This window comes from Schistocerca nitens, chromosome 4 (assembly GCF_023898315.1).
Source record: "Schistocerca nitens isolate TAMUIC-IGC-003100 chromosome 4, iqSchNite1.1, whole genome shotgun sequence".
Taxonomy (NCBI): Eukaryota; Metazoa; Arthropoda; class Insecta; order Orthoptera; family Acrididae; genus Schistocerca; species Schistocerca nitens.
In genome coordinates, this window is record NC_064617.1 from 23,677,362 (window position 1) to 23,689,540 (window position 12,179).

A 12,179-nucleotide genomic window follows, 5' to 3' on the forward strand; every position below is an offset into this window, starting at 1 on the left:
AATCTTATAATCAATAAGGATAATTGTATTTAGAACTACCTAACAGTTGGTTTAACACGAAATATGTCAAAACAGTGAAAACAAAAGTGACCACGGTAGATACGAGAACGGACGATCACCTTGCGAGATTGAAATTCACATATTTCTGTGTGTCACGTGTGTAATTTTTGTGCACCCTAATAACACCAAATATAAAATTACATCAGATCAGCTCGACGGTTTAACGAGATTTATGGTGCAGGTACAGGGCGCGCTGAACGCAGCACACTTGATGAGCCGAAACTTTATGACCACTGCTTAGCAGGTAGTTTGTTTGTCTTTGGAACGAAATACATCACTGATTGTGCGTATTAGGGACCCGAAAGTTTGTTGGCAGGTTCATGGAGATATGTGGCATTACATGTCTACGCAGACGTCATGTAATTCGCATAAATAACGGACCGACTTGAGTACACACCGACGGCACCCGATGGTGACCCAGATGGGTTCCACAGGATTTGCATCAGGCGAATTTGTCCGAATCGCAGAATACTGACATCGCCGTCGGGGAAGACGACGAGCAGCTGTCAGTGTGTCTTCGGTTACTACCACGGGTTGCAGGAGACTGTCTCCCACAGCATAAGGTTGCACGTTTCGAGCCGCCGTTCACCTCGATGACGGCGTTCGTGGAGACGATCAGCGACGTAGCGTAGCAAAAATGTGGTTCAGTCGAAAAGCCGGCACGTTTCCGTTGATCGACGGTCGAATCCCGCTGGTTCCGTGTCCACTGCAATCGTAGTTGACGATGTTGAGCCAACATATGAACCATAGGAGTGGTCTCCTCCTTTGGAGCCCCATGCACAACAATATACAGTATATGAACAGTGTGCCCCGAAATACTTGTACGTGCACCAACACTGTGCTCTTTCGGCAGAGATGCTGTAGATTACCATCTATTGTACATTACGTCCTGTGAATAGTCGTGAACATCCAACCATTTGGCGGCTAGCGGTAGTTTCACTGTCCTTCTACCTCTTTCCGTAGATGCTCACGATAGTAGCACGTGAACATTCGACCTGTTCCGCCGTTTCCGAGATACACGTTCAGCAGCTGTGCGTAATAATGATCTGCCCACTGGCAAAGACGCTTATCTGAAAGGAGTTCCCCATTTGCAGCCCATGTCTTTGCTAGGGTGGTCCCCCGTCCGTGTCTGCTCCGCTTTACGTACTTTTGTTATCGCGTCACGTGCTCGCAGCGCCACCAGGCGGCAACCAACGTCACGGTGGGCAGTGGTCATAATGTTTTGGCTTATCAGTGTAAATACAAGTTAAGTGCTATTTGCTTGCGGCACAGTGTTGCAGTTAATGTCTATAACGTCTAGGACAGCAAGCAACAATTCACAGTAAACAAACAAACAGAAACAAATGACGTGTCAGGCATGTCACATACAGCCACAGATATCATCAGAGAGATACGGAAAGAAATATCCACAAATATATGTTGAGGATTTGGTAAATGGAAGTATTTTCCGAACTTACACTTACTAAAAGCAAGTTATTTTGCTATGGCTAACATCATTCCTTATACTACCCTACCGTCTTAAGGTTGTTTTTTTTTTTTCTTTCTTTTCTTTTATTTTTAGTGGATCATACAAGTACGAGTTTTGCTCTGCTTTAGATCACTGACTTAACTGCTGCAGCCATGTGGTGGTTAAGCCTGACTCTGACACTGGCTGCAGGCAGTGCGCTGATACCGAGAACAAGGTATCGTATACTGATGTAGTAAGCATTCAGTGAAAAGCGCAGTAAAGTTGTAACTTTGCTCGTGATGTAGCTTAGAGTGTGGCGCAAGGTGGCGGGGATTGTGGGATCTGTCCGCTGGCTGGACGTTGAGCCAGCCTGACACGTCGCACAGCAGAACGCTCGCGTGCAGCGCAGCGCGTGGCGGAGGGTACTCACGTCGAAGGCGCCCTTGATGAGCGGCCCGGCCTGGCCCACGTAGAGCGTCGAGGCTGAGTCGAAGACGAGCTCCAGAGGCTGTCGGCGCGCGGGGGCGGTCTCGTGCTCGCGGCAGTTGAGGAAGAGCGTGACGTTGTCGGCGGTGACGCGCAGCGCCAGCCGCCCCCACCGCCCCCACAGCGCCGGCACCACGAAGCTCGCCGCCGTCTGGGACACGAAGTGCAGCGACGCGTCCGTGTACACCAGCGACACGTTCGACTGCGCCGCGCCCGCGCCCGAGATCTGCCGAACACAAACGGCACGCACTGAAGATGGGACGTAGAGGTCGAAACACGTATGGGTCGTGAATAAAAATACCGAAAAGTTCTGCATATTGCAGAAGGCGCTGCAGTTAAAACCAAATACCGAGGCAAGTTGGCGATGTTAACCATTAACCTTATCCAATAAATTTGTTTATGGAGACAGTTTTCCTTTGCATCTACTAAAAATTGTATTTTACCTAGTTATACAAAGTTTTCCTCTAAACAGAATCACAGTTATTTTGCCAATTTTGAAAACTAATGCAAAAGTATCATGTTGCTCCGTACCGTGGCAAGATGGCTCTGATTATAAGGCGTGATGAAAATAGGCCTCCTGATAAAAGTTAAATACCTCTCTTAACCTTGCAATGTAACATTAGTTAACTGGATAAATAATTAAATTACTGAACAGTATTTAATGACAGGATTACGGTGTTGAAAACTAATTTTGCTCTAGATCACTGTTTTTGATAAACGAAAAGAGACACAAGTTTTGCTCCTGCAGAGATTGTGCTGCCTTCATCGCCTCAGGTGTAGCGCCACTAAGACTACTCCAACTCTTTTCCTCGAGGGTCAAAGTAGGCCCAGAGGACGCTGCATTGCACTCAAGTCTCTTTGGAAGGTTTTATCTGTTGTTTTTGACCCACCATCTGCGATTCTTTACCAACAGACTTCATTTTTGTAGGTGATATTATTAAAACACAAGCACTCTTCCCTTTGTGACTTTTATGTTGTTTCGTACATTCCTGGGGTCTAAAGCGAAAAACACTTCAGTGACGTTCTGGCTTAATGTGAATATCATTTGTTGAAGGTACGATCTTTCTTAAGTTCGTCAGGAGATTAATTTGGGTCTCCTGTCCGTTGCCGTCTAGGTGCTGTGGCGTAAGCGGGGACATTCTCACTCTCGCAAGAACACGACCTGCAGTTTCCACCGCATCAACGTAAGGGGATCGTAAGTTTCGATCCCACGATCTTTGTACGGATTAACTGCATCACCGACTGTAGCTGCCTTTATATAACCAACACTCAATCGATGACGAAGTCGTCAATTTGCGACAGTCAATGTGCTATCTTATAATTTTTTTTCTTTTGTAGTACGATTAACGAGAATACAGCATGGCTGCGAATCGAATATTATCTGTTTACTCGTCTATGATAAAGAATGCAAAATATCTTACCAGGTATTCCTGAAGAGCTTACGTTGAATGTCTCGAGAACTGGAACACGTCAAACAATGTGCACGACGCCTATACAAGGCCCACTGACCTGGCGGCAGCTGCTGCACTGTCCGAGTTTTCAGTGTCTTGCCGAGCACAGTGTTCGCAAGATGCGTGTGACAAATTATTAAGTTACAGTAAGTGCTCGTCAACTTGCCTCGGTCTCCCAAAAACGGATACCCGTCTCTGAACAAAATGTATTGCAAACGGTAGGCAACTGCAGACGGGAACTCGGCAAAGTCGAATACCATGACGTTGTCAGGTCCTGCCGCCCGGTGCTCGAGACTGAACACAAGTGGCGCCGCAGCGAGAGAGGGAGGTAATTACGTAGAATTAAGAAGCAGAAGCCGATGGCTCTGACAATTAGCACACACTTTTATTACTTAATGAGCGCGAAAATTTGTATTTTAATTTAATGTGAGCTTTAACGGCGACCAAGAGGTGGCGGTAACATAAAGATTGCTCCAGAGGTTAACACACGTTGTTTGGGAGACAGACGTCAGTTCTGGCACTGTAAGTTTTCCGATCTGAGAAAAGACCTAGGCAGGTGGCTGATGAGAAATAGCGCCCCCCTGGCCGGCCAACCGCTCGTCTCTGCACCAGACACTTGGTATGAGGGTTTCGAAGCGCAGTCATCGTTGGTCCCGTTCTTGCAGAATCTTTTTCCGGCCGCAGCGATGTCGGAGATTTAATGGTTTATCGGATTCCTGATATTCACGGTACACTCGTGAAATGGTCGTACGGGAAAATCCCCACTTCATCACAACGTCGGAGATGCTGTGTCCCATCGCTTGTGCGCCTACTACAACACCACGTTCAAACTGACTTAAACCTTGATAACCTGCCATTTTAGGAGCAGTAACCAATCTATGAACTGCGCTAGATACTTGTCTTTTATAGGCGTTGCCGACCGCAGCGTCGTAATCTGTCTGTTTACACGTCTCGCATCCCTGTACGACTTTCTTTGTCGCTGCAGTGTATGAGAAATGTGAGTAGCCGGATGACCTTCCCTCGACAGAAATCATACCGTTGGCAAGAAACCCAGTGCCAAGAAATGTGAGGATTTTAGAACCACAAGTTTGACTTCTCATGCGTCAAAAGTTCTACTAAGGGTGATATATACAGGATGTTCGGAAATTCCCCTTACAAACTTCTAGAACTTGTAGAGGGGAGTGAGTAGACAATATTTTGAATTGGAACCCACGTCCTGAAACGTACAGTTTCCGTACTCAACTATTTGGAAACATATTGGTAAGGCGACCACTTTTACAGGTAACTGATAAGGCGTGACACAACACGTCGCTTGTTTTACCCAAAGAATTCACTCGTGCAGTCGTTGACGGGCCTCTGCCTGGAGCACGACAGTCACGTCTGCTGACGGTGAAGGTACCCTTCCTCGAAGTCGTTGAGTAATTCTGGCGAGAAGGGTATTCGAAGGAGTAGGACGTCATGCAGAACGATCTTGCCAAAGGAGAGGAGCAGCTCTCCCGCCGTGGGCTTCGCCATTCAGAAGGATCGTGTCGTCACATTCTGCAAACGTGTACTCGACCGTATTGTTGCAGCACTCAGCGACACGTGAGCGCGGTTCCAGACTCGTCAGGGAGGTAGCGTACACGTCAAATGAAATCAACCGATCCGACGTAACCGCCCGCCACCGTGACTACTCTGCCGCATGCCTAGAGCAGCAGACATGTTTTCAAACAGCTGTAGCACGGAAACGGTACGTTTACGGACATGAGTTCCTGTTCAAAATATTATGTACTCACGCCCCTCTACAAATCCCGGAAGGTTTGAAAAGAATTTTCCGACACTGTGTGGAAGACTTCACGGAAGACTGAAAAAAAGTGTTGCAGAGGAACAGTACAGATTTAGAAGAGGAAGCGGTGCAAGAGATGCAACTGGGCTGTTGAGAACTATAGATTGAAAGAAGAGGAGGAATTTATACTGTTTTCATTTAGTTGGAGACAGCCTTTAACGAGCCGGCCGGGGTGGCCGAGCGGTTCTAGGTGCTACAGTCTTGAACCGCGGGACCGCTGCGGTCGCAGGTTCGAATCCTGCCTCGGGCATGGATGTGTGTGATGTCCTTAGGTTAGTTAGGTTTAAGTAGTTCTGAGTTCTAGGGGACTGATGACCTCAGAAGTTAAGTCCCATAGTGCTCAGAGCCATTTGAACCACTTTTTTTAAAGAACAGAGTTTTGTGATTCAGTTTTCACTTTGGGAGATAGTGTTACAGTCATAAATATTCTCTCGGACGAAGAAACAATGCGACAGTAGTTACATGAATCGTGCAAGTTTTTACGTGGAGATGAAAAAGTATGAAAGTGTCCGCGAAACCGCAACCGACGAGCGATGTCGGCGTTGCGAGCCCGTGTTGGCTCAGGTAGGCCACACGGCCGACCACTCGCAGTTGTCGAAAAACGTCAATTAGGTCTTCACACCACTCATCTAGTAACGGAAAACAAACTGAATTTCAGTAAGACTCGAGCAAGACGGGTTCACCACAAAGAACAGTGATATCGCATTTCAACGAAACTCAAAATTCGTTTCATCGGCGAATGTGATGCATTTTTGTACAGTAGCTTAACCAGTGAGGAATCTTCGATACATAATTTTGAACCAAGCGTCAGAGCGTGGAATGATAACACTGTGAATGGCCTGTCAGTAATAAATTCAAAACGCAACCATCAACTCGTAAGGTCACGTGAACCGTATTTTGCGATGCCAGTGGTCCCATATTCGGTGACTTTTGGAGGGGAAATGCACTATCAACAGTCTGTATTACTCACTGTACTGAGAACGAAGCGAAGCCTTTGATGAAGAGGATACACCCGAGATGGCGTGCTTCTTCTCAAAAGACAACGCTATTACGCCACAACGGACGCTGGAAACTATTGCCAAAGTGGACTAGGAGCTCGTATCTCATGGTCCTTACAGACCTGACCTTGCTCTAACGGAGTTTTATCTGTTAGGCTCGGTGAAAGAAGCTTTTCGTGGCACCAAGTTTAATAGCAAGGAAAAGTCAATCGGTTACCGGATCAAGGTAAGAAACTCTACACTGAGAAGATAATAAGAATCGTAAGAAATGGTACGATTGCCAAGAACAGGTTGAAGATTGAAGGGAAAAACGGACAAAAAAGTTTACTGATTTGGTATACCACGTTTGCTGTACAGCTGGATTTTTGTTTAATTATTGGATGGCCCTCATAAGAAGGTAGTGGGAGGGATTGTAGGGTACAGCTGAGCCTTGAGAGCTGTTCGCCGGCGTGAGCCACGACGCGGCGCCCTCCCACTCTGCTCGCGCTGTTCTGTTCGTGAGACTCTGCGACACCCACGACTCGGTCGTCACAGTGCTATGGCGATGAATGGGCGCGTTCTACCAAAGTTAACACACGGGATGTACATTACACTGCACAGACCCGTAATAAGTTGGGTCGGTTTTAGTTGGAGTAATTGCAAGCTGCTGGCTCCTAAATTTTACTACGAATTTGCGCCATTTAATTTCACATGAAGGAGGTTCCCTAGCCAATGGTTCGGATGTCCCTGAAGTTTCCCTTTCTCACTCTTGCAACCAGCTATAGTGAGAATTTGTTATGACACCTATTATACACAGTCAAGTCACGTTAATGTGACCACCAGCTGTGTTTGATGTTGTTGTTGTTGTTGTTGTCTTCAGTCCTGAGACTGGTTTGATGCAGCTCTCCATGCTACTCTATCCTGTGCAAGTTTCTTCATCTCCCAGTACCTACTGCAACCTACATCCTTCTGAATCTGCTTAGTGTATTCATCTCTTGGTCTCCCTCTACGATTTTTACCCTCCACGCTGCCCCCAATACTAAATTGGTGATCCCTTGAGGCCTCAGAACATGTCCTACCGACCGATCCCTTCTTTATGTCAAGTTGTGCCACAAACTCCTCTTCACCCCAATTCTATTCAATGCCTCCTCATTAGTTATGTGATCTACCCATCTAATCTTCAGCATTCTTCTGTAGCACCACATTTCGAAAGCTTCTATTCTCTTCTTGTCCATACTAGTTATCGTCCATGTTTCACTTCCATACATGGCTACACTCCATACAAATACTTTCAGAAACGACTTCCTGACACTTAAATCTATACTCGATGTTAACAAATTTCTCTTCTTCAGAAACGATTTCCTTGCCATTGCCAGACTACATTTTATATCCTCTCTAATTCGACCATCATCAGTTATTTTGCTCCCCAAATAGCAAAACTCCTTTACTACTTTAAGTGTCTCATTTCCTAATCTAATTCCCTCAGCATCACCCGATTTAATTTGACTACATTCCATTATCCTCGTTTTGCTTTTGTTGATGTTCATCTTATATCCTCCTTTCAAGACACTGTCCATTCCGTTCAACTGCTCTTCCAAGTCCTTTGCTGTCTCTGACAGAATTACAATGTCATCGGCGAACCTCAAAGTTTTTACTTCTTCTCCATGGATTTTAATACCTACTCCGAATTTTTCTCTTGTTTCCTTTACTGCTTGCTCAATATACAGATTGAATAACATCGGGGAGAGGCTACAACCCTGTCTCACTCCTTTCCCAACCACTGCTTCCCTTTCATGCCCCTCGACTCTTGTAACTGCCATCTGGTTTCTGTACAAATTGTAAATAGCCTTTCGCTCCCTGTATTTTACCCCTGCCACCTTCAGAATTTGAAAGAGAGTATTCCAGTTAACATTGTCGAAAGCTTTCTCTAAGTCTACAAATGCTAGAAACGTAGGTTTGCCTTTTCTTAATCTTTCTTCTAAGATACGTCGTAGGGTTAGTATTGCCTCACGTGTTCCAACATTTCTACGGAATCCAAACTGATCTTCCCCGAGGTCCGCTTCTACCAGTTTTTCCATTCGTCTGTAAAGAATTCGCGTTAGTGTTTGATGTAGACGTGCCTTAACCACTGGCAGGTCGCAGGTGGCAGCACTAGCAGTGGAAAGGAGGACACGCAGTATGTGGGGGTATGCGGAAAGCAGTGCAGTCAATGTCGTAATGCGCAAACAGATCGATTTACAGTGAAGAGAGGGAAAAAAAACTGGTACACGCAACATGACGTGGCATGGACTCGACTACTACCTAAAGTAGGGTTGGAAGCAAGTAACACCATGAATCTTCCAGGGGTGTCCATAAAGGCCAATACGAACGGGTGGAGATCTCTTCTGTTCAGCATGTTGTAACACATACCAGATATGCTAAACAATGTTCAAGTCTGGGGAGTTTGGTGACCGGCGGAAGTGTTTTAAACTCAGGAGAGTGTTCCTGGAGCCACTCTGTAGCAATATTGGATATGTGGGATGTTGCATTTACCTGCTAGAATTGTCCAAGTCCGTCGGAATGTACAATGGACATAAATGGAAGCAGGTGATCAGACAGAAAGCTTTCGTACGTGTCAGCTGTCAGAGTCTTATATAGACTTATTAAGGGTCACATACCACTCCAACTGCACACGCCCCACACCATTACAGAGCCTCCACCAGTTTGAACTGCTGCTGACATGTAGGATCCGTGGATTCATGATGTTGTCTCCATACCTGTACGAGTCAATCTGCTCGATACAATTTGAAACGAGACTCGTCCGTCCAGGCAACATGTTTCCTTTAATCAACAGTCCAAAGGTGGTGTTGACTGACAGACAATGCGTAAAGCTCGTGTCGCGCATTCATCTAGAGTATACGAGTGAGGCTTCGGCTCCGAAAGGCCATGCCGATGATGTTTCGTGGAGTGGTTCGCACGCTGACACTTGTTGATAGCCCAGCATTGCTATCTGCAGCAGTTTGCTGAAGGGTTGCACTTCTGTCAAATAGAACGATTCTCTTCAGTCGTCTTTGGTCCCGATGTTGCAGGATCTTTTTCCGGTCGCAGCGATGGCGGAGATTTGATGTTTGGCCAGGTTCCTGATATTCACAGTACACTCGTGAAACGGTCGTGCGGGAAAATCGCCACTTCATGGCTACCTCGGAGACGCTGTGTCCTATCGCTCTCCCGGTGACTGGAACACCACGTCCAGACTCACTTAAATCTTGCGCGCCTACATAGACCCTTGTCGTCTTATACAGGCGTTGCCGACCGCAGTGCCGTGTTTTGCCTGTTTACGTATCTCTGTATTTGAATACGCATGTCTGTACCAGTCTCTTTGGCGCTTCAGCGTATCTTACGTCCCAAAGGGCTTGATCACTAGCTTTCGGATCTAGGGTGGAACAATTTCTGAAAGTACTAAGTTTGTAAACTGTTAGAATGCTGCCACGGTTACAGCATACTTTTGTGGCAAAATGGCACTATCCGAAACGGGCGGCGAGGGATGAACCGCCGCCCGTAGAAGACAGGTGTGAACGACGGCTGCGCAAATGTGTACGAGTGAACAGACGTGCAACTGTTGAGAAACTGACCGGCCAAGTGAACCGAGGGACTTACCAGCAATGTCACCTGAGCGAACGTTGCTGCGTATAGTCCTCGGCAGCAGGCGGCCGGTTCGCGCCCCGGTGCTGACTGCCGTTCATCGGAGACGAAAGCTGCAGCTTGCAGCCAGTACCGGAACTGGTCATCCAGTGAGAGGCGTTTCCAAATCAGTCACGTTTTATGCCCCCTGTGACAGATAACCGTTGGCGTCTACAGCGTGAAACGTCTCAAAGTGAACAAGGAGGCAGCCTCATGGTCTGGGGAACGTTTCCGTGGCATTACCTGCATCCAGCCAAGAAGGCAAAATGGAGCAGCACCCGCATGAATCTATCTTTGGGGACTATATCTATCCCTGCATAGAGTTTGTTTTCCTCAGCACCATGGTATCTACCAGCAGGACAATGCGGCATACCACACAGTTCGGAGAGTACGTGCTTGATTCTAAGAGCTTGCTGTACTCCCTCGGCCACCAAACTTCCCCGATTTAAAGCCAATACGAGTATATGCGACTATCTCGATCGGGCTGCACGAGCCATGCTCACTCAGCCGAGAACCGTAAGCCACGTGACCACGGCCTGGTCCCACATCCGCGTCGATGCCTCCCAGAAGCTCGCTGACTCTCCCCCTCTGCACGGCTCGCAGCGGCCGGCGCTGTAGAGAGCGGCTGTTCGGGCTGTTGACGGGCGGCCACTTCAGTGCGGCTGCACAGTGCTGAGATTATCAAAACAGATCGATGTCCGTCGCTTTGCGTCTTGTTTACATTCACTTGTCTCACTTCTATCGAAGTAAAGCAGTCGCCAATCCGAGATCGTTGTGAACACCACGGTGCCCTAGTGGGCGTGGTGCTGTTGGAGGTGGTATGCCGTAGCCTTCCTCCGGCCTTTCAACTGACTTCCTCAGCCATATACAGGGGGAACAACAACTTAACGTGCGTTGCGAGCCGCGGTATATCTCTGCAGTTTTCACATCGACTTAACATAAAGGTCCCAATCTGTGCAAAATTCATCGAACAGTCTCTCTTACTTATGAAGAAAAGTGTACCTATAGCAACAAATGCAGCCAATAGTAAGTGAAAAAGTGATGAAATTTCACATGTTAAAAAAAATTATTTTGTTATGTTTTTGAACTTCCGCTGCTACGAGTGTGAATCCTAAATCCTTCTTGGTCATGCTGACAAAGTGTTATGAATTTACTTGTAAAAGTACAGCCAGTGGAAATTAAAATGTCCTGTGGTGCCTCTCCTGCTCCAAGTCGGCCCGTTCGGTGTCCTACCCCCTTTAAGTAACGTCTCTGTTAGGCTGTATCAGACCCACTTCCCTTCCGCTACGAGCGTGCTCGGGTCAACTCGTCCGTGGGCGTCTGTACTGGAGCCGCGAGTCTCTCGCCACCGCACCGCCACTGCCGACCAGACCAGCTGCCGCGACCCGAGTCCAGCTCGCGAGCCGTGTGCGGCTGCTCCCAGCCTCTGCTCTGTCGATACGACAGTGTAACCGGCGACGTCCACGCGGGGAAATGTAGGGTGCCGGGGTTCGAGTGAGAGTGTGTGTTAACTGCACTGACTCCATTGTACAATCCGCGTTGGTATCCAGAGGATAAGACAAAGAAATATTAGGGCACAGACAGACATACGTATAGTATGTCATTTTCTGTCACGTAATACGTAAAAGGAATACGATAGAAAGCGCCCAGTACTGGCATAGCCTATTGGTAAACGAGATGAAACCTTATACTCGCACCAGTAGCGATCGTAAGGAAGCAGCACGGTGTTGAAGAAGACTGGACTCACCTGGACGCCCAGCTGGACGACCGTGTCCAGCGGGTTGACGACGGCGAAGAGGAACCCGCCGTCGCGCGTGTTGGGCCGCACCGTCGCCACGACCGAGAACTCGGGGTACAGCTTCTCCGGCATGAACAGCCGGTACGGCGACTTTATCTCGGATCCGGGCCGCAGGCCGAACGCGGGGAAGCCGTCCAGCCCGTTGTCGAAGAACTGCGTCTTCTGGTCCTGGAACGGGATCTTGATGGCCTGGAGGATGTCGTGCTCCTGGAACGAGTCTGCGGACAGACAGAGAGAGACGGCGCGTCAGCGGCGCTGGAGGAGCACGTGGCGACGTCGTGCTGGAGGCGTGGCGAAGGAGCGAGGGGAGAAGTCGCAGTCCCACTGGGCTCTGTCTTGCGACTGCTTCAATCCTTAAATACGGGAATGACATTGCACTTAACATACATCGAGGACAATTAGCACTTTTTCCATACAACTCAAAAGTTATGTAATGGAGCTAGAGAAAAAGCAATAAAGGAAATATATGCAATGC

At 47.8% G+C, this 12,179-nt stretch overlaps 1 protein-coding gene across 1 annotated transcript in view; it reads right to left on the reverse strand.

Moving 5' to 3' along the window:
• Nucleotides 1–11,917, reverse strand: part of LOC126251896 (collagen alpha-1(I) chain-like) — a 1,054,386-nt gene extending 1,042,469 nt beyond the window's left edge. The window contains exons 1-2 of the mRNA XM_049952611.1: nucleotides 11,654–11,917; nucleotides 1,938–2,219 (exon numbers count right to left, since the gene is read on the reverse strand). Coding sequence (XP_049808568.1) covers nucleotides 1,938–2,219; nucleotides 11,654–11,776 — 405 coding nt within the window. The 5' untranslated portion in view covers nucleotides 11,777–11,917. The remainder of the gene's footprint in view (nucleotides 1–1,937; nucleotides 2,220–11,653) is intronic.
• Nucleotides 11,918–12,179: the final 262 nt, after the last annotated feature.